The sequence below is a fragment of the Marmota flaviventris genome, chromosome 1, assembly GCF_047511675.1.
Source record: "Marmota flaviventris isolate mMarFla1 chromosome 1, mMarFla1.hap1, whole genome shotgun sequence".
Lineage (NCBI taxonomy): Eukaryota > Metazoa > Chordata > Mammalia > Rodentia > Sciuridae > Marmota > Marmota flaviventris.
In genome coordinates this window covers 57,482,850-57,505,640 of record NC_092498.1, presented here as the reverse complement: position 1 = coordinate 57,505,640, position 22,791 = coordinate 57,482,850, and the positions used below count along the sequence as shown (strand labels likewise).

The window sequence follows — 22,791 nt, the reverse complement described above, 5'->3', positions numbered from 1 at the left end:
CAGCTCCCAGCAAGCAAGGGGCTTTACAGTGGCTGAGAGGGATTGCCCCTTCCCCCAGCCCAGAACCTTACCGGCAGGCGCCCGCTTCCTGAGCGGCCATTCCGACCCTCGGCCAGCAGGTGGTGCCACAGCGCGGCCAGGGGCTACGCTGCCATGGCCTCTCTGGGCCTAGAGGAAGGAACCAGAGAGACAGCAAGAGGAAGTCGAGGTGGCGCGTAGTCCTAGGGACACCGAGTCGGAGCTGGTGTCTGTCGCTGGCCGGAGTCGCACTCCACACACCAAGCTGGCAGCACATGGAGCCGAGGACTCGCGCGGAGGCAGAATGCATCCGACCGGCGAGATCTGCGAGGTGCTTGCAGCCCCGGTGAGGCGACCTTGGGAGGGGACGCTGGTGGCCCAGTCAGATGGTACAGATCTCCCAGGGGAGATTGTTTGGGTGAGGTGACCCTAGAAATTAGTGGTACCCGTGGCTGGAGCCGGAGGGTCTTCCAAGACCGAGTTGTGCGGGCCGTGGTGACGCAAGCCTGTAATCCCCATTGACCCAGGAGGCTGAGGCAAGAGGAGCGCAAGTTTAAGACCAGCCTGGGCAACTTAGCCAGGCCCTAAGCAATTTAGTGAGACCCTGTCTCAAAATAAAATAAAAAGGACTCGAGATGGAGCTCAGTGTTGAGACGCCCCAAGGGACGTAGGTCCAACGAAGTGGGTCTGATGGTCTGGGTGAGATGACAGATATCATTGGGTGGTAACCTCGGCGACTGGGCAGGTAACTCGGGTCTTAAGTGTCACAGACCTGGGAAGGTGGCAGTGGTGGCACCAAGGAGATAGCTATCTTTCAAACTGATATCTGATTGCTCTGGCCCCTAAGAAGGCCTCGAAGGGAGGGAGACTGGGACTCCTGTCTTCCAGTGGGTGTCGTTTAGGAGCCCTGTATGAGTTCCATCTTACTTCATTCTTAATTTGTTTTGTCACACCTATTTTCCTTCTAGTGTTCCTCTGAAAGTGGCGAGGAAGGGAAGAACATCGAGGAGAAAAGTAAGTAGGCTCCAAATACCTTAGCTCTTTTTTGCCCAGCATTCCTTCCAAATTCACCCTTCCAGGGTCTGCAACAGAAAAGGGTTCTTAGCCTGTTATCTTTCAGATGAACTATTTTCTTTCTGTGGAATATGCTTATATAATAATAAATACTGATTATCATTATACACATATTGCTGTGTAAGGTTTTAAATGTGGGAGGCTTTGGAGAAGAACACTTCCTGACCCTCTACCTAGAACAGGAACTGGTATGGCTTCTTTCAAGGTCTGTCCATCAGATACAACTCAGAATAATTGGGACCTGCTTGTCATGTTAATGATGCATCAACTTAAGCATCAGGAGTTTGGAGAAGCTAATGATCTAGGAAACATTTAACCTTAATCTTAACTTTGAACCTTAATCAGGTTCAAAGGAGGTAAATGATAATCATTTAGTTGCACTTTTACCCTCAGTGAATTTGCAATTAAAATTTGCTTTGGGAAGAGCACAATGGATAATTTGAGTTCTGAATCTTGGACTGGTCAGGGAATGGGGAAAAGTTGGTGCCTACATTTCATACCTAGGATAAGAACATATGCCAGGAATGTTGACATTTGTCATTTTACTTTAATGTGATTTTTTTTTTAAGTTAACGTAGAATTAACTCTGTAAGATACAGCAACCTAAGTATGGCAGGTTATTGGAAATCAAGGACTCTTCAGGGGCTTTTGAAGTGAATTTTTCTTTTGAGGCGGGGAGTAGAGCATATAATATCTCTTTTATGGGAATCAGGGATTGATACCACTGAGCCACAATCCCAGCCCCAGGTCATAACTCTTGACAGTCATGGCTGCTACAGCTTAATTCCTTTTCCTTGAAGGATATGAGGGTGCACCATAACTTTTAGTTAAACCCTTCTGTTACGGTTTAGATATGAGGGGTCCCTTGAAAAGCTCATGTTAGGCAATGCAGGAATGTTCAGAGGTGAAATGGTTAGATTATGAGAATTGTAACCTTATCAGTGGATTGATCCACTTGGATTAATACTTTGAATGGACTTTTGGGTGGTAACTGAAGGCAGGTAGGACATGGCTAGAGGAAGTAGGTCACTGGAGATATGCCCTTGGACTATATCTGTTCCTGGCTCCTCTTGCACACTGCTTCCTAGCTATCATGAATTGATAGTCTTCCTCTGCCATACCCTTCTGCCATGGTATTCTTCATTACCTCAGGGTTAAAGCAATGGAGTTGGCCAACCATGGACAGAACCTATGAAACTGTGAACCCAAAATAAACTTTTCCACCTCTAAATTTTTTTTGTCAGATATTTTGATCACTGAGATGAAAAGCTGAATAACATACCTTTCCTTTTCCACATTCAGATGCCTCAGAAGTCTGATGCCTACCAATATATCATTTTAGTAACAGGATAGACACTGATTGTCATATCATGGACTTTGTCCTTGTTCCCAGTGTTCAGTCAACTACTTTGCAATTAGTAGTGCTCTTTACAAAAAACGGAAAAGGAGAGACATAAAAATCTCCTAAATCACCAGTGTGTCATTTTGAAGTATGTAATTTGATTAAGAATGTACTATATGACACATTTGAATTGTTATATACGTAAAGAATGTGATTTTTTTTTTTCTTTTATGTTGAGGTAGAATCAACTCCCTAAGATGTAGCAACCTAACTTTTCCCGGAGGATTCTCTGTCTCTGTTTATTTGTGGATACACACAACTCACTTATTTATAATAAATAGGTAAAAAAAAAAGAAGAAATTGTGAATATACAATGATATTAATATAATATTCATATATAATGATTAACTTACAATTGCACTATGTATGATATTATGTACTGTGATTAATATACTGTATTATTATATATTAATAAAGTGTGGATGCAGACAGGTCAATCCCGTTCATATGTGAAGGAGAAGAAAATAAATAGTATTGGATTAAGAACAGGAAATGAGGGGCTGGGGATATGGCTCAAGTAGTAGCGTGCTTGCCTGGCATGCGTGAGGCACTGGGTTCGATCCTCAGCACCACATAAAAATAAAATAAAGATGGTGTCCACCTAAAGCTAAAAAATAATTTAAAAAAAAGAACAGGAAATGAATTTTAGAAGTTAAATAGAACAAAGGGAAATTTTAGTTTTTGGTAGTAGAAGGAAGGGTGAGGGGATAACATACCTGATACCAAACATACTGATTTGTATTTTGTTAGTCTTTACATAAATAACTGAATAATAGCTGATATTTACATTTTACATTTAGGAATATATTTAGATGTTAATAGTTAGGATGACTTGTAATGAAGGTGATTACATGTTGTTCCCCAGGAGGGTCTGTTTTGTTCCCGCCAGCTTTATCCCTCACACACACACTTTTTAAAATTATTTTTAAACTAGGAATTACTCGAATCTAGAAAGGTTAATTCATCAATGTGGAAAAATTCAAATTGTGGAGGGAGTAGAACTGAGTGTGTTTATCAGTGAAATGAAGCTATGATTATACTTCAGGTTTTCTAAACTTGCCTGGAAGAAGAAGCTATGAGTAATGAAAAGAGGATAGCTTATGCATGGAAACAGATTCCTCAGAGAGAAACCTGAACTCAGCACACTGGGGTGGGCTGCGAGGACTGTTCCTGGTTTCCCTTGTGCTCTCCCTTTTTCTTTGGTCATGTCACCCCTTAATTCTTTGCCAAGAAACTGCTATGAACCTCCAGGTCCCTGAGGTGCAGGGCACAGTTCAGAAAGCCACCCTGAGCCAGGCACAGTGCCACACCTGTAATCCCAGCTACTTGAGAGTGTGTGACAGGAGGATCAAAGTAGTCCAGCCTGAGCACCTTAGTGAGACCTTTTTTTTTTTTTTTTTTTTTTAAATTGGTTGTTCAAAACATTACAAAGCTCATGACATATCATCTTTCATACATTTGACTCAAGTGGGTTATGAACTCCCATTTTTACCCCAAATACAAATTGCAGAATCACATCGGTTACACATTCACATTTTTACATAATGCCATATTAGTGACTGTTGTATTCTGCTACCTTTCCTATCCCCTACTATCCCCCCTCCCCTCCCCTTCCATCTTCCCTCTCTACCTCATCTGCTGTTGTTCAATTCTTAGTGAGACCTTTTATCAAAATAAAAAGAGCTAGAGATGTAGCTTAGTGGTAGAGCACTTGCCTAGCATACAGAAGGCCCTGGGTTCAATTTCTAGTACTGAAAAAAAAAAAAAGAATGCCACACTGGTCAGCAAAGTATAGCAAGAGATACCTGATAAGAAGAGCAATGCTATTGATCCACAAATTTAGGACAATTGAAAATAATTTAGTTGCCTTTGAAATAGACTATTTACTAAAAATTTGTTTTCTTAAGTATTTTGTTAAGATGAAACTTAAGCTGGGTGAGGTGGTGCATGCCTGTAATCCCAGTGGCTCCCTGTAATCCCAGCGGTTCATGAGGCTAGGACAGGAGGATCAAAAGTTCAAAGCCAGCCTCAATAAAAAGCGAGGTGCTAAGCAACTCAGTGAGACCCTGTCTCTAAATAAAATACAAAATAGTACCCCTGAGTTTAGTCCCTGGTACCCCCCCCCCAAAAAAAAAAAAACTTGAAAAATTTAAATTTATATATTTGACTTTTGCTTAAAAAGAATTACAGGTAACTTTAATTAGGTCTTAATAAACATCCTGGTGAGTATTTGGGAAATTTCACATTGCTCTTCAACAAGAAATGGCTTCAGGGTTCCAAGTCATCTGCTTTGCCACGTTTTTACTAAGTCCAATATAAATTGGGCTAAATCTGGTTTGTTTGCCATGGAAAGAATCTCATTTTGTACAAAATAGCCATTTTGATTTTTTTCAAGTAATTTTTGTGTTTTCTCTCATGTATTCTTTTTTCCTTCTTCCTGTTTCTGATATGGACATCTTTGTAACAATGACATTTTAAGCTTTTAAAACTGTTTAAGAGTTTTTACTTATTGGTCACCTTTTCAAATTTCTTCCATATACTTGAAATATTTCAATAATTTAACATTTTAAAACTAGAGAACTCATTTGTTGTTAGTCTAAATCTACCATTGATTCCTTATAAAATTAGAAAAGGGGGACTGGGGTTGTAGCTCAGTGGTGGAACACTTGCCTAGCATGTGTGAGGTACCAGGTTCGATTCTCAGCACCACCTATAAATAAATAAAAATAAAGTTCTATCAACAACTAAAAAAAATTGAAAAGGTATTAGCATTGTCATGACAATGTCTATTGAAATCTCTGGTTACTAGGTCAGACTTTATGAGATTTTTTTCTTCACTCTGAATTTCTTCCACTCTTAAGTATTTTGTAGTACTTGCTTGATAGACTGCTTTATAGCTATTCATTTAAATATTATGTGTCTATATATACTGTATGTGTTTTAAAATTATTAGTGTTTAAAGGTAAACACACTGTCTTGTGTATCTTTTATATTTCCTTTAACTCTATAGTGCTTAGTGGTATTGAGTAGTTCCTTTTTAAGTTTTAGGTGACATGAACATTGCATCTCTCGTGGGAGGTGAAGAGGTCTGCGGAGATACAGATAATGGTGACCTTTCTTCTTATGTGTCTGCATTCATAGAAAAGGAAGTTGGAAATGACCTTAAATCTTTAAAAAAACTTGATAAACTCATAGAACAAATGACAGAAAGTAAAATGCAGTTAGAAGAACAGGTAAGTATTAAAACTCGTTGAAATAATATCAATAATAATGGGGCTGGGGCTGGAGCTCAGTGGTGGAGCGCTCGCCTGGCACATGCGAGGCCCTGGGTTCAATCCTCAGCACCACATAAAAATAAATAAAAATAAAAAGGTATTGTGTCCAACTACAACTAAAAAATAAATATAAAAAAATAATATCAATAACATACTCATTATAGGAATATAATATAAACATAATCACTATTATTTATAGAATTTTAGAGTTTGGATTGTGACAAAAGTCTAATCATTTTAAACTATTTAATAGGTTTTTAAAGACCTACAAAGGTACTACATGTTTTATAGATTATTTAAAAGGCAAAAGTTCCTGCTGATTTATGTCTTGAAAACATAATGATAGCTAACATTTTATATAGCTTTTATAGAATGACTTCTAAAGTGCTTTGTGAGTAAATAATTTTGTGGTTTACAAAAATGTTTAGACACTGTCATTCCAGTTTTTTTTTTTTTTTTTTTTTTAATAAATGCACAGCAAGAAAAACACAAAAAGTATAATATTGTAATAGTGGTTATTTTAGGGTAGTTGGCTGAAAGTGACTTATTATCTTCATATTTTATGTCTTTTCAGGTTCTTTTTTTCTTTTTACAATAAACATTACCTAAAATAATTGAAAAAAAAAACAATGAAAGTATTCTTGAATCTAAAATAACTGGATCTGTACCTGGAATAGTCAAAGAAAAAAAAATATTGTTTAACTACTAAATTAGGTTAAGTACAGTCTGTGGGTATGTGGATGTCATCCCTGGGTTGTCAGTTGTCTTATGTTCTCCTATCCCTACCCATCACCTTGGGCCTCCTCAACTCTCCTCTTTTTATCTTTCTACTACACCTACGTTTAGCCTGGCCCCATCAGTTTGTTTCAGTCTTGAAGGGCTCTGTTAGAGGTTATGTCGTAGCTGAGTGGGTTGTGCCTATCCATTGTGTGGTCTTCTACCATGCCTCACCTCATCTGCCAGTCCTTCTACAGGAAGGTCAGTTCTGCTGCGACACTAGGCTGCACTTTCACAAATTATACGTAAATAAACATACTGAACATAATGGTTTGTCGCATTCACATCCAGCATTTTATATTTGGATTGATTGGTAGGGTTGAAGAAATCAAATCTTTCTTTTGAAGGTTTTTTTTTTTTAATATTTGTTTTTTAGTTGTAGTTGGACACAATACCTTTATTTCACTTATTTATTTTTATGTGGTGCTGAGGATCAAACCCGGGATTTCACATGTGCGAGGTGAGCACTCTACCGCTAAGCCACAATCCCAGCCCTCTTTTGAAGTTTTTAATAGATAATTTTCAGTTCTGTCAGAACAAACATGCATTTGGAAGTGAATGAACTAAAAAAAGATTATGAAAATTTTATCTGATCGCTGCTATTCTCTTTGTCTTATTTATTTATTTATTTTTGGTATGGTTAGGTACTTACCATTTCATCAGAAATTCCTAAAAGAATTCAGAGTGCCTTAAAAAATGCAGAAGATTCAAAGCAATTCCTTAATCTGTTTCTGGAGCAAGAAACTCATCTCTTCAGTTCCATTAACAGCCATTTGCTGACTGCACAGCCTTGGATGGATGATCTCGGGGCCATGATTAACCAAATTGAAGAGATTGAACGGCATCTCGCTTACCTTAAATGGATTTCGCAAATTGAAGAACTAAGGTAAAATGGGCTGCTTTGTTCTCATAATTATTGTTTTCCTTTGAGGCTCTGTCTTAGAGCATGCATGCTTGCCATTAAATAATTGAGTTAATTAAAGATTATAATGATGTAATTTTACCAGTTGTTAGGAAAATAGCATTATGATAATGATTCTTTTCCTTTGTTGTGAATGAACATAAACTTTTCAGGGAGTTTAATTTGCATTTGAAAGAAAGTAAGTATGTTAAAATTTTAAGTCTTATAGTTGTGTTATGAACATGTGGTAAAAAGTATTGTTTGTAATATGAAATTAGTAAAACAAACACTCAGTGTGGGTAATAGGTATCCCTGTTTAATTTTTAGAGATTGTCACAATGAGATGGATTGCTTCCTCTAGAATTGGAATTTTTTTTTTTTTTTTGTATTGGAGATTGAACTCAGGGGCACTTAACCACTGAGTCACATCCCCACCCCTATTTTATATTTTTTTTTTTCAATTTTTTTTTGAGAGAGAGAGAATTTTTTAATATTTATTTTTTAGTTTTCGGCAGATACAACATCATTGTTTGTATATAGTGCTGAGGATCGAACCCCGGCCACACACACGCATGCCAGGCGAGCACGCTACCACTTGAGCCACATCCCCAGCCCCTTATATTTTATTTAGTGACAGGGCCTCACTGAGTTGCTTAGCCCCCCACCATTGCTGAGGCTGTGTTTGAACTCAGGATCCTCCTGCCTCACCCTCCTGAGCCACTGGGATTACAGGCGTGTGCCACTGCGCCCAGCTTAGAATTTGAATTTTTTTCAGTGTGAATCATTAAATAACTTTTCTTAGATGAATAACAAAATTCTACTAACTGAGTAGGGGGAGAAGAGAAAGAAGTTCTTTTAAATTGAATATATACCACTGGTGATTATATCTGGTATTGCTTTTTAAACAAGCCAGAGTAACATTTCTACCTAAAGGGGCAACTTATTTGGTTTCATGATATGGTCCCCTGAAATTATATTGTTGGAGCCTTGCTTAGTTTTAGCTATTCTTGTTGCATAACTGTCAGTAGCCATTAATGTCTGGAAAACCAAAGGGAGAAAAATCATCCAAGAGTACCCCCTTCCTCATGAGTGAACTATGGTCTGGTGCATGCTAGGCTTGTGCCCTTCCCACCCCTTGCTGCTCCCTGCCTTTTTTTTGTTTTTGTTTTTGAGACATGGAAGTTACTCAGGCCATTCTTGAACTTGCCTCAGCCTCCTGAGTAGCTGGGATTATAGGTGTGACACCACCATGTCTGGTTCCAAAATTTTTAATATTTTCTTTAAGATGTACCATAGTTAATATATTTAATGTTATATATGTTATGAATGTTATGTATTCTTTTGTCCTGCATATGTTTCCTAAGATTATAAAGCATTTTACTTATTAGTTTGGTATGAAAATCCTTATTTTGCATATATGAGGTTTTATTTTTGAAGACTGTAGTATGATTAGTGATTCCAGAAATTGACTTAAGCTTTTTAGATCATCTCATTCTTGTTTAAATTATTTGCAGTGAGGGAATTTTAAACTTTGCTTTATTTTATTTCTTTATTTCTCCTTGCCCCTCTGAAAGAAAATACCAGTAAGAGATAATATTAATAACCTTATTAAGTAAAATAAGTTGTATAAAGGTCTCCCTCTCATTGTACTACATTAAAATTATTAGATTAACTAAAAGTATTAGGTTAACTAGAATAGGACTGTGATTATTTATAACCATTTCTGATATCTGAATTGTTTAAGAGAAATGTGTCCAAAGAATTATATTAGAAATAAGAAATTTATAACAAAGTACAGAAACAATTGTTTCTCTCTTTAATAATGTGTTCTTTCCCTTAAGTATTTTGTGGTAACATCTCTATTTCTAGCTTTCTTTTGAGCTTTTGTAATTCTCTCTTTTAATTTAAATAGTTTCTTCTTGTTAGGAGTAGCAACTTTGTTCTGTTTCGTGAATTCTATAGTACAGCAGTATCACTCCAAATGAAGACTTTTCTTAGGTTCTAAAATGTCCTTTATGCTTCCGTGTTCTGTAGAGATATATATCGTCCTAGAAAGCAATCCTTCTATATTCTGTGGTTACTTGTACATTTTAAGTTCTTTTGTAACATTTGTATATTTCTTAAGCACAGTAATCTTTATTCTAATATAATGGAACACTTAGTTTGCAATATATTTCTTTGAAGTGGGAAATCAAAATTTGTTAGGCAAAAGAAGTAACAATTGAAGATATTGTACTTCACCCTAACAGATGCTATCCTGAACATGGGCTGCTTGCTGCTCTTAGAAGGTTGCTAAGAAATTTAGAGGACTCCAGGATCCAAGAGAGACATGGCGTTAGGTTAAATAGCCACATCAGGGTGGTGCTTCATTCATCCTTGGATGTAACTTTATATAAAATGTGAGGGAGAATCGTTTTTTCCAAATTTATAATTATTCTGAATAAATTTTCCTTAAGTTTATTTTCTTTCCTTTGTTTTGCAGTGATAACATTCAACAATATCTGATGACCAATAATGTGCCAGAGGCAGCCTCTATCCTGGTGGCTATGACAGAACTTGACATTAAACTTCAGGAATCATCCTGTACTCATCTTCTCAGTTTCATGAGAGCCACAGTTAAATTCTGGCATAAAATTCTCAAGGACAAGCTTACAAGGTAGAGAATTTACCCATATTTCATGGTCATTACTTTCAGTTGGATATTTGGCAATTATTTGATAACCTTGTACTGAAATGTGTGTTTGTTTTCTGTTTCAGCGATTTTGAGGAAGTTTTAGCACAGATTCATTGGCCATTCATTGTGCCCCCTCAATCTCAAACTGTTGGCTTAAACCGACCCACCAGTGCCCCTGAGATATACAGTAACCTGGAGACATTGTTTTGTCAGTTATTGAAACTGCAAACCTCGTATCTTTGTCAAAGTGGAAAACTTAACTAAAATTTCTTCTTTATAGAGTGGATTTGTGGCTACAGAGTAAAACTTTTTGAAAGTGGTCAAGAACCAAATGGAAAAAAAAAAGAAAAAAAAAAAAAAAGAACCAAATGGGAGTCCTGGGTTGGACTTGATGTATCAATGGCCATTGAGTGGTGGATTTTTCTTTTGCAAAGTGAACTTTGTGTGGGCCAGAGTATTGCAAGGAAGAGTTCTGAGACAGGGACTGACCCAAGTTTGCATCATAATTGCATCACATATAATAGAATGAATGAATAATTGGGAGGAAACCTTAGTAACAAAATATTAATCTAATCAAATTATAAGTTGAATTTCCTAATATTTTTATTTTAGAAAAGATTTACAGATTAATTCTAATAAAAATGTTGTGCAGTTTTTTTTTTACTAAACTTGTATATAATGTAAAGTTAGACTTACTATTTGTATCATAATTTTTACTTAGTATTGGTACATTTGTTGGGAAATTGTGTGTATACATATATTGTGTGTGAGTGTATATGTGCATATATATGTGTGTGTGTGTGTCTGTATGTATATTTTATTCTTTTTCCTTGACTTCACTATGTCAGAGATGAATTACTTACTGAGCCAAAAGAACTCCCAGAAAAATATTCTCTTCCACCTTCCCCTTCTGTCATCCTGCCCATCCAGATTATGCTGACTCCCCTTCAAAAGAGGTTCAGGTATCACTTCAGAGGCAACCGACAAACTAATGTTATAAGCAAGGTGTGCTTTGCCAACTCTTACCTTTGGTTTTTAGTAATAGCAAATGTTCAATATTTCTGTACTTTTACCAACTTAAAATTTACCTCTATTCACTTTTCTGTTTTTCTTCTAAAGAGGTAAATTCATGTTTTGTCACTGCCATTTATAATAGGGGACTTGGAAGTAGATATGTTGCAGGTGTCAGTTAACTCATTGGCATGTCATGTGACCAGTTTCTAGGGTTGCTATGGGTGCTGTAGCATTTGCTGTGACGGTTTTTACAATTGGATCCACTGTGTTTCATTGTACAAATTGCTCCTTTGGATTTATAAATATATTGAAAGAAAAAGTGAATTCCCCAAAATAGTAGAGCATTAGTTTTGAATATAGGTGCTTATGCTAAAATGCTTTATAGCTGTGCAAAGAGATTATGGGAATAAATGTAAACAGTTTTGAGGACATTATCTCCAATATTTTAATTGAGGGACCTTACTGGTGTATACTAGGCATATTGTTGAGATGTTTCTTTAATTTGGCTTGAGAAATAAGTCAAATTATAATCTTAGAAATTACTAGGAGGGCTGGGCATGGTGGTTTATGCCTGTAATCCCAGTGACTTGTAGGGTAGAGGCAGGAGGACTGCAACCTTTTTTTTGTTTTTGTTTTTGGTGGTGCTGGGGATTGAATCCAGGACCTTGTGCATGCGAGACAAAGCACTCTACCAACTGAGCTATATCCCCAGCCTAGCATTGCAAGTTTGAGGGCAACTTCCGCAATTTAACAAGACCCTGTCTCAAAATAAAAAGGAAAAGGGGCTGGGGATATGGTTAAAGCATTGCTGGGTTTAATCCCCAGTACCAAAAAGGAAAAAGGAGTTATTTACTACCTTATCTATTGAGTTTTGCTATCAATTAATGTAGCACATAAAGTTAGGGGTTCAGTAAGTATTTTAAATTTTACTAATGCCAAATCACATATCATATAATGTACATATCATATAAATGAACTTACCAAATTCATAGAATTTTAAAGGAATCACTAGGCATGGTGTGGTACATGCCTGTTATCCCAGCTACTTAGGAGGCTAAAGCAGGAGAATCCCAAGTTTGAGCCTGGCAATTTAGCAAGATCCTGTCTCAAAATAAGAATAAGAGTGCTGGGAATGTAGCTTAGTGGCAGAATATCACCTAGTTCAATCCCTACTACATTTAAAAAGGAATCCAGGAATAGGTAATTATGTTTATGTGTTTGCACAGGAAGGAGCATAGTGGCTTCACTTTATGGGTCTCCTTTGTTGAATGGGGTAGAAGGAAGGGCAGAACCACTTAGTACTAAATAATAAGACAAAGCAATGAACCTAAAGTTGTAGAGAGGCAGTAATAAGTTGATGTAAGAAACTTGTGAGTTGGTCGGCTGCTTTTGAAAGTGTGATTCCAGTAGACTTAGCACTCTGCCACCAAGCCTAACCTGTGCAACCTTTGAGATTAGATACTGCCCTTATTCATTTTTGTATTCCCAACATCTAGCACACAAGAGAGGTTTACCATTCAGTAAATATTTTTGGATCTTTGTTCAACAAAACTTGGAATGCTTGCAGAGATCATCTCTAAGGAAAATTTAAAATGCTCTTATTCCTTTCTATAATTGTACCTGTTTTAAGCCAATTTTTTTTTCAATTTTTTCCTTAATCTATCATTTGAAAAGAAAAAGAAGAAGAAAATGATGTTTAAAAATTTTTAAAGAAACAATTTAAAGGCCATCAGTTCATTTTATCTATTACTAAAGTGCTAAGTTTTAAATATATATAGTTTTTTTTCTCCCCATGGTGCTAGGGATTAAGCCCAGGGCTTGGCACATCCTAGGCAAATACTTTATATCCTTACCCCCTCTGGCATTTTAAATTTATGGGTTTATTGGCTTACACCACATTATTGGAATTTGTTGGGAGAATATTGAGAAATATTTGGTGATTAAGCTTTTCATGAGTTTGAAGTTCAGAGTAGAAATTATTTTCTTCTACATAGAAATTTTCAACTATTTTTTTTAAAGTGTTGTGTGTTTACAATTAAATATATATTTTTATGACTGTCTACTCGGAATAAATGAAAAATTTAAATTATTTTACCTTCTTCCTTAGCCGGAATGGTACTTGGCTCAGGTACTTATGTGGATTGGAAACCATACTCAATTTCTGGATGAGAAGATTCAGCCAATATTAGACAATGCGGGCTCTGCAGTAAATGCCAGGGTAAGAGACTCAGTCCTAAGTGTTTCAGTTTTAAAGTTGTACCTGTACTTGAATACCTCGTTATCTACTTACCTCATGTGTGTTTCTTTTTTTTTTTTTTTTCATGTGTATTTCTTTTAGCTTGAATTTTCTCGGGGTCTCATGATGCTGGTTCTTGAGAAGTTAGCTTCAGATATTCCTTGTCTGCTCTATGATGACAATCTCTTCTGTCATTTGGTGGATGAGGTGCTGTTGTTTGAAAGGGAGCTACACAATGTTCACTACTATCCTAGCACTTTTGCTAATTGTATGCATATTCTATCAGAGGAAACCTGTTTTCAGAGATGGTTGACTGTGGAGAGAAAATGTAAGTGCTCATGTGGCCATAGGACAGAGATGCCTGTTTTTTTTTTTTTTTGTTTGTTTGTTTGTTTTGTTTTTCCACTTTAAAAAATTTGTTCTTTTTAGATACACATGACAATAGAGTATATTTTGACATACATACATAGAGTATAACTTGTTTGATTGGGATCCCATTCTTGTGGTTGTACATGATGTGGAATTTCAGTGGTTGTGTATCCATATATGAGCATAGGAAAGTTATGTCAGATTCACTCTACTGTCTTTCCTATTCCCATTTAGATACCTTTTTGTTATATAAATTTTGGTGTTTTCCACCTCTAATCCTGGGTAGGAACTATAGTCATCAAAAATTTTCCTGGTCAGAGTTTACCAAGTTGCTTTCAGAGATAATCTTATTTTCTTTTCTTCCCATGAAACTTTATTTTTGAATTACACTTTACATGCTTCTAGAGTGGAACAGGCAAACTGGTAGAGCGTATAGCTATTTTATAGATTTACCACATAGTATTTTTGTTCTTGGTAGAATCTTTTTGGATGTAGTCATTGTAAGTATTTTTTTTTCTTTTGGTGCCTGGGAGTCAACCCAGGGGTGCTTAACCACAGAGCCAGATCCCCAAACCTTTTTTTATGTTTTAGTTTTAAGTTGACACAATACCTTTATTTTTATGTGGTGCTGAAGATCGAACCCAGTGCCTCATGCATGCTAGGTGAGGGCTCTACCTCTAAGCCCCAGCCCCCCAGCCCTTTTTATATTTTATTTAGAGAGAGTCTTGTGAAGTTGCTAAGTTGCTGAGGCTGGCTTTGAACTTGAGATCCTCTTGCCTCATCCTCTTGAGCTGCTGGGATTATAGGTGTACACCACCATGCCTTAGCAGTGTAACTATTTTGAAGATTTGAAAATAGAGTATTTTAAATATATTATAACTAGGGTTTATTGTATAGAAGAGTCCCAAATTCCTAAAAAATATATAGGTTGAAAAAATAAGGAATGACTATAATTACTTAATTGACATAATCCTTTTTTTCTTCATATCAGTTGCTCTTCAAAAAATGGACTCAATGCTTTCATCAGAAGCTGCCTGGGTATCCCAATATAAGGATATCACTGATGTAGATGAAATGAAAGTTCCAGACTGTGCAGAAACTTTTATGACTCTACTCTTGGTTATAACTGGTAAGTATAAATGTTTCATGATAGGGCTTTGTTTTAAAAGTATTGACTTTTCACATGATACTTTTTCTAGTAGCTCAAAAATATTAATATTATACAGTGGTTATTATAATTCAGTTTATATTTTAGTTGATATCTAACAAATATTTGGATTTTTGGATTTTTAATAATTTAAGTTAGTACTTAAACATTGGTATACCTAAGGGAAAAATTCTTGAATTGTTTTATTTAAACAATTAAATAAGAATTTAATTTTATTACCTGAACTGTCTTGCCATTTAGCTTTCAAATGCCTTCAGTAATGGCAATTGACCTAAATTAAATTAATTTTTTTCAAGAGATAGAGTTTCACTGTTTTTCTGGACTACCCTTGAACTCCTAGCTTAAGTGGTGCCTCCTGAGTAGATGGGAGACCATAGGCATGTGCCACTGTAAATTTTTTTTTTCTTTTTAATTTTTTTTGGAGTTGTAGATAGATAGAATGCCTTTATTTGCTTATTTTTATGTGGTGCTGAGGATCGAACCCTGTGCCTCATGCATGCTAGGCAAGCGCTCTGCCACTGAGCTACAGCCCCAGCCTCTGAAGATTGGAATAGGAATTCTTATCATGCAAGATTTGTCTGGCTGGAGAGTAACCTAGCAGCTGCTGGCCCTGGTTGGAAGGCATCATCCATGTTGTCCCACTGTAGGCCTGCTGATTCTCCAGGTTCCAGAAGCCTTCATTGACACCATCCTTAGTTCTCTTTGCCTCCCGCTCCTTTGGCAATCCATTTCTTGTTCACATAACATGAAGAAGTGTATTCTAGCCCAATCAGTAAATAATTTTGTATTCTTAATTATAAGAAAAAATATGAAAAACCCTTAAAAACTTAAGAAAAAACTCATGTGACTTTATTTTTATTTATTTTTAAATATTTATTTATTTTTTAGTTTTTGGTGGACACAACATCTTTATTTTATTTGTATGTGGTGCTGAGGATCGAACCCAGCGCCTCGCGCATGTCAAGCGAGCACGCTACTGCTTGAGCCACACCCCCAGCCCTCATGTGACTTTAAAAAAATTTGTATTAAGAATATTTTCAAACAAACACAAAGGCAGGACCCTTTGTTACCCATTGTCAAGGTTCAAAACAATTGTGTTTTCTGTAACATTTTTCTACCCAACTTTTTTTCCCCTGGAGTATTTTCAAGGACATTTCAACATCATGTCACCTGTAATTCCTTAAATATGTATCTTATTTAATCTCTAGGAGCTTCTCCTTTATTTTTATTTTTTTAAAATTTATTTATTTGTTCTAATCAGTTATACATGATAGCAGAATGGAGGCATTTTTTTTTTTTTTTTTTTATGGTAGTGGGGATTGAACCCAGGGATGCTCTACTACTGAGCTACATTCCCTGCCCCCCTCCCCCCTTCTTTTTTGGTATTAGGCATTGAACTCAAGGGTGCTTAACTACTGAGCCACATCTGAGCCCTTTTTTTAAAAAAATTTTATTTAGAGACAGGGTCTCACTGAGTTGCTTAGGCCATGCTAAGTTGCTGAGGCTGGCTTTGAACTTATGATCCTCCTGCTTCAGCCTCCAGAGCTGTGTGTTTGCTAGGCTTCTGTGTGTGTCACCATACCCAGCCCTCAACCCTTTTTATTTTTTTGAGATAGGATCTCACTAAGTTGCCCAGATTAGCCCTGAACTCCTCCTCCACTAGCCTCCCAAGTAGCTGGATTACAGGTGTGTGCCACCATGCTCAGCGGCATTTTTTTTTTAAATATTTAATTTTTAGTTATAATTGCATACACTGTCGTTAATTAATTTTATTACTTATTTTTATATGGTGCCTCGCCCATGTTACACAAGCGCTTTAGAAAAAGATAGATCCATACATAAATGATAAATTGACTTTTGGCAAAGTAGCAAAAGCCTATATTATGGATGGTACCAAAACCTTTCATGTCTTACTAACTCTCTCCACAGACAGGTATAAAAATCTCCCCACAGCTTCCCGAAAGCTGCAGTTCCTGGAGTTACAGAAGGATTTAGTAGATGATTTTAGGATACGATTAACTCAGGTGATGAAAGAAGAGACTAGAGCCTCCCTTGGCTTTCGATACTGTGCAATTCTTAATGCTGTGAACTACATCTCAACAGTACTAGCAGACTGGGCTGACAATGTTGTGAGTTAAAACACTTTTATATTAAGAAATATATTAGTGGTTTGAACTATTTTGACCTTTTGAAATGTTGAATCTATTGTAAGTAACATGTTAGACACAATCACAATGATGCCAAACTTCCGAGATATGATTAAAATATACTTTTTTCTCAGTCAAATCCCAAATAGATAAATAATCCTGATATTTTAATGAACTTAACCGTTGGAAGACTGAAATAGATATGACTTAGTGGTAGAATGCTTGCCTACCATGCATGAGACCTTGCGTTCAATCCCCAGTGCCACCAAAAACAAAAAACAAACAAAAAATTGAAAAAAAAAAATCTTTCATGAAATAGTTGCTCATAGAATGAACCTCTTTTCATTTTTCTTTGTCCTCAAAAAATATTCATATATGGTAATTGCCACCATGGAAAAATTGTTATTAAATAATGATGTCAAAAATCAATAAAAGGGCTGGGTTGTGGCTCAGTGGTAGAGCACTTGCCTAGCATGGGTGAGGCACTAGGTTGGATTCCTGGCACCATATACAATAAACAAATAAAATAAAGGTATTGTGTCCATCTACAACTACTATATATATATAAAATATTTATTTATTTTTTTTTAGTTTTAGGTGGACACAATATCTTTATTTTATTTTTATGTGGTGCTGGGAATCGAACCCAGTGCCTCACGCATGCTAGGTGAGTGCGCTACCACTTGAGCCACATCCCAGCCCTGACAAAAATATTTTTTAAAAAATAAATAAAATCCAGGACTCTGGTCTATAGGTATAGTTAGTTAGTGGCAGAGTGCTTGTGTAGCTTGCATGAATCTCTGGACTCTGGGTTCAATTCCTGACACCATCAAATCAATCAATCAATCAATCCAGGACTTGAAGGAAAATAAAAGAGTAACATTTGATACTTGAATGTCTTCAAAACATGACAAATTATGAAGAATCATTAAAATAGAAACATTTTTAAAATTTTAATTCTTTCAGACTTAAAAAATTATTTATGGGGCTGGGGTTATAGCTCAATGGTAGAGCGTTTGCCTTGTATGTATGAAGCCCTGGGTTAGATCCTCAGCACCACATAAAAATAAATAAATAGAGGCTAGGGATAATAGCTCAGTTGGTAGAGTGCTTGCCTTGCATGCACAAGGCCCTGGGTTCAATCCCCAGCATCACCAAAATCAATAATCACAACAAAAATAAATAAATAAATAAAAAGATATTTAAAAAATTATTAATGGCTGGGATGTGGCTTTGTTGTAGAATGCTTACCTAGTAGAATGCTTACCTAGAATATATAAGACTCTGGATTTGATCCTTAGCACCTCAAATAACTATTTTTAAACAAACAGGAAAATAACCCCATGTGCCACCCAGCTTCTTACCCTACTTCTGTTTCATTTCAACTTCTTCACAACCCCCAACACCATTTAATTATTTTGAAGCAGGCCTCAGATATCATATTTCATGGTAAATATTTTAGTATTTATCTCTAAGAGATAAATATTAAAATAACCCAAGGAATATACTGGCTAACAGGGCTTCTGGTAACCCGATTTTCCAAATGTACTTCTAACCAGAAGTGAAGAAACCTAATTAGCCTTTATAGTCTTGATATAGACAAATTAATTCCTTTAATTATTTTAGATACAGTATTATAGTAATCTCAGAGGGCTTCCCAGACTTCCTTCTTGGACAAGGTACACTTGCATGGGAACCACTGTTCTGAGATCATCTGAAACACCTATGTGTTTCATAAAGTAAGTTCATGACACAAAACATTTTTAGAGAACTAGGATGACCACAGATGGTGAAATACACATTAAACAGTAAAAAAACTATGCTGCATAAACAGGTTAATGAATATGAAGATACATTCATTATAAACGTACGTCATAAAACAAAAATAGGAAAGTAAACAATAAAACAACTATAATTTTACCTATAAACTTAAAATATTACTCTTAATATGTGATAGGTAAAGTGGGAATTTAAAAATTATGAAGTATATAATTAGAAAGATTGACTAGCTGGGGAAAAACATAATTTTTTTTTTTGTGTGTGTGTGGTGCTGGGGATTGAATCCAGCATGGTGTGCATGCAAGGCAAGCACTCTACCAACTGAGCTATATCCCCAGCCCAAAAAACATAATTTTTAAGTGTGTTACAAAGATGGACAAGGTGAATTAATTTAACATCTGTATATTATCCAATTTTAATTTAGTAAGAAAAAAGCAGAAAAGAAGCATATTTAAACACGGACATTTAAAAAATATTTAGTGTCTGGATTAGGGAGGAAGTATAGAAATAAGATAAGAATGTATTTTAAATTATGAATTTGAGGCAAAAAATTATAGTGATTAATGCATTATGTAGTGTATTTTGTTTTCCATAAAACAAAAAATTATAGTGTACTGTTAGAAGAAAACTTTCTTCACTGTACCTATTTACCATGAAAGAAAAAACAAAAAAGTCTTTTTCTTAAAAACAGGTAATAAGCCAAAATAAAACAGTAATAAGCCAAATAAACCAAAAATGAATTTACCAATAACAGATATAAACAAGATAAAACATTGATAATATGATCACAGAGAGCTACATCCTTTTTATTTTTTTAGACAAGATCTCACTAAGTTTACGAGGCTAACCTTGAACTTGGGATTCTCCTGTTTTACCCTCCCAAACTGTTAGATTTACAGGTGTGTGTCACCATGCCTGGCGGTAGTTTATTCTTAATTGAACTCTGGGACTTAGTAATCATTTCAAATTGTTTTATATAAAAATGTTAACAGAAATCTATGTGCATAATGTCATTCTGCTGAGCGAGGAAAATAAAATATTTTTAAAGTGATTATAGAGTATAATGATCAGTGCATTTCTAAAGTCAACTAATCAGCATACATTCATTCATTTTGCACTTTTGTGTGTCGTGTTTCTAATTTAAGTGAGTATTCTTCCAGCCCCCACACTGCTCCATTTGCTGCTAAAGCTTTTTCAATAGTATGAAACAAATTGTCATTCTTGATTCTTATGCCAGATGATCTAATAAGAGACTCATTCAGGGATAGATTTTTAGCTTCAATGAAATTATTTGTGGAACATCATTAACTAATTTACTTGGTGCCAGGGACTGTTAACAAAGACAAATTAGCCATTTTCCTTACCCTTAGAAAACTTAAAATCTTATGTCGAATTAACTAGGTCTCACCGTGGTTTTTACGATGCTAATTCTGTCTTAATATCAAAATGTCCTTCAGTCTGTGAATGCTTTAAATAAAAAAATCATTAAAACTCTTTTTTACATAATTACATAACTAGAAAAAAGAAAAAAAGAACGGACTTCAATTTCCATTCATTGCATATTCTTTATTGATAACTGCTGGCAGATTATGCCAAGCCTGAAATATCCGGGCATTCAGAATTAGGAAATTTTTACTTACAAGTGACAGAAACTCGATTTGAACTGGCCTAAGTCATGGGATAGAGTGGGATAAGGAATTTGTGTAACACCTTGCCTGGCTTGGTTTTCATTACTTAGGAATTCTAAAGTTCATTTCTGGTTTCATTCTCAGGTAGGCTCTGGACATGTAGCTCTAGGTTGCTCTAGGTGGCTCCAGGCTCACATGTTCCATCCCCAATCTCAAAAGACTGTTTCCCCTGATAGTTTCAGCAGATTTACCAAGGTAACCTCTTACTGGTCCAACCCTGAAACATTGGTGTGGCCAGGACATGATATTACCATCTTTGGCAACAAAGAGTAGGGATAATGCCACCTGAGTTTAGTTGTCTCGAAGTAGAACATCAGAGTAGAAGAGGTGATTTCCCCAAAGGAAATCAGGGGTACTGGTACTGTTATCAAAAGAAAAGGAAAAGATGCTGGTCAGGTAAAAGTAGCCATGACACATTACCGTATAAATGAATATGAGACTGAAAGAGACTGAGTAATATTCTATGTTCATGTTGAGTAGTAGTAAATTTTAGTAGTAAATGTTTAGGAAAATTGATCATCAGATTTTTCCCCCCAGTGCTGGGAATTGAACCCAGAACCTATGCACATGCTAGGCAAGCACTTTACCACTGAGTTGTACTCCTAGCCTGATTTTCCTATTTATGTAGTTTGGTTATCATTCATGAAGTCTTTGGGGGAACTCTAAATGGCTTTTAGTTTATTATTCTATTTGCATTACTATGGATTGAATTTGGGAGCACCTTATCATTTAGTTACATCTCTATCCCTTTTTTTTTTTTTTTGAGATAGGGTCTTTGCTAAGTTGCCAAGGCTGTCCTCAAACTTGGGATCCTCCGCCTCAGGTCCCTGAGTAGCTGGGATTTCAGATATGCACGACCTCACCCGTCTTGAATTTTATTAATTTTTCTTTTTTTGGTGGGGGGTACCAGAGATTGAATTTAGGGGCACTTGACCACTGAGCCATATCCCCAGCCCTATTTTGTATTTTATTTAGAGACAGGGTCTCACTGAATTGCTTAGCATCTCACTTTTGCTGAGGCTGGCTTTGAATTCGAGATATTCCTGCTTCAGCCTCCTGAGCCACTGGGATTACAGGTGTGTGCCTCATGCCCGGCTATTAATTTTTCATGAGTTTCATTTCAATAACTTTTTTGCAGTACTGGGGACTGATCCCAGGGGTACTTTACCACTAAGTTAAATCCCTAGTCATTTTTAGTTTTGGTATTGGGTATTGATTCCAAGGGGGTTCTACCAGTGAGCTATATATCCCTAGCCTTTTTTATTTTTTTATTTTGAGACAGGGTTCACAAAGTTGCCCAGACTCTCCTTGAACTTGTGATCCTCCCTCCTCAGTCTCCCAAGAAGCTGGGATTACAGGTGTGTGCCACCACTCCTGGCTTATTTTAAGAACTTTAAAACAAAGGAACCAAAAATTCTTAAGGCAACATTTCAAGGGTAACCAAATATTTGATGCCTTTAACATGGTTCATTATGACATATTTATTGTTTAATACCGTTTAGAGTTTTATTTGAAAAAATAACCTTGGAAAAATGGAATACTGAGTATTCTGTAGTTGTATTTTTGAGGAAAGAAATTTCAGATTTTCATGGTTAATCTTACTCTTTTTTTTTCCCCCCCCTGGTATCAGGGATTGAACCTAAGAGTGCTTAAGCCACTGAGCCACATCCTCAGCCCTTTTTAATATTTTATGTTGAGATAGGGTTTCATTGAGTTGCTTAGGGCCTCGATAAGTTGCTGGGGCTGGTTTTGAACTTGCAGTCCTCCTGCCTCAGTCTCCTGAGATGGTGGGATTATAGGTGTGTACCATTGTGCCCAGTGCTAATCTTACTATTAAATGCTTATTATTAGTGACGTTTTTTTCTGTTTAGTTAAGTACGTGATTACTGTAGAAAGGAGCAAAAGAGAAAAAAATTTGACTATGTAATCCATGTATGTAATACAAAATTCAAAAGCCACAAGATGGCTTATAGTGAAAATAGGTGGTAATACTGACCCTCTCCAGTTTTATCAATTTCTGTGTAGCCTACCAAAGCTATTCATAAAAACACAGTGTGGAGGGTGGGTGTGGTGGCACAGGTAATCTCTGTGGCTCTGGAGGCTTAGGCAAGAGTATTGCAAGTTCAAAGACAGCCTTGGCAACTTATTGAGACCCTGTCTTAAAATAAAAAGGGTTAGGGACATAGCTCAGTGATAGAGTGCCCCAGGGTTTAATCCTCAGTACAACAAAAAAACCAAGAGTGTGTGTATATGAATGATAACATACCAC

The 22,791-nt window shown here is 36.2% G+C and overlaps 1 protein-coding gene and 1 non-coding gene across 7 annotated transcripts in view; both read left to right on the top strand.

The window, feature by feature from the left end:
• The first annotated feature begins 214 nt into the window (after positions 1-214).
• Positions 215-22,791, top strand: part of Rint1 (RAD50 interactor 1) — a 28,174-nt gene continuing 5,597 nt past the window's right edge. The window contains exons 1-12 of one of the 6 annotated variants that reach the window (XM_071613148.1): positions 215-349; positions 987-1,032; positions 5,537-5,727; positions 7,191-7,432; positions 9,697-9,846; positions 9,930-10,103; positions 10,205-10,354; positions 10,970-11,126; positions 13,243-13,353; positions 13,474-13,699; positions 14,732-14,869; positions 16,838-17,037. In XM_071613148.1, the coding sequence (XP_071469249.1) occupies positions 323-349; positions 987-1,032; positions 5,537-5,727; positions 7,191-7,432; positions 9,697-9,846; positions 9,930-10,103; positions 10,205-10,354; positions 10,970-11,126; positions 13,243-13,353; positions 13,474-13,699; positions 14,732-14,869; positions 16,838-17,037 (1,812 nt within the window). In that variant the 5' untranslated portion in view covers positions 215-322. Of the gene's footprint in view, positions 365-986; positions 1,033-5,536; positions 5,728-7,190; positions 7,433-9,696; positions 9,847-9,929; positions 10,104-10,204; positions 10,355-10,969; positions 11,127-13,242; positions 13,354-13,473; positions 13,700-14,731; positions 14,870-16,837; positions 17,038-22,791 lie in introns of those variants that run through there. The other 5 variants (XM_071613141.1, XM_027926471.2, XM_071613156.1 and 2 more) reach the window with 5 other exon arrangements.
• On the top strand, positions 18,141-18,212 carry Trnaa-ugc (transfer RNA alanine (anticodon UGC)). The gene has a single exon. It is a non-coding gene; the product is annotated as a tRNA-Ala (tRNA).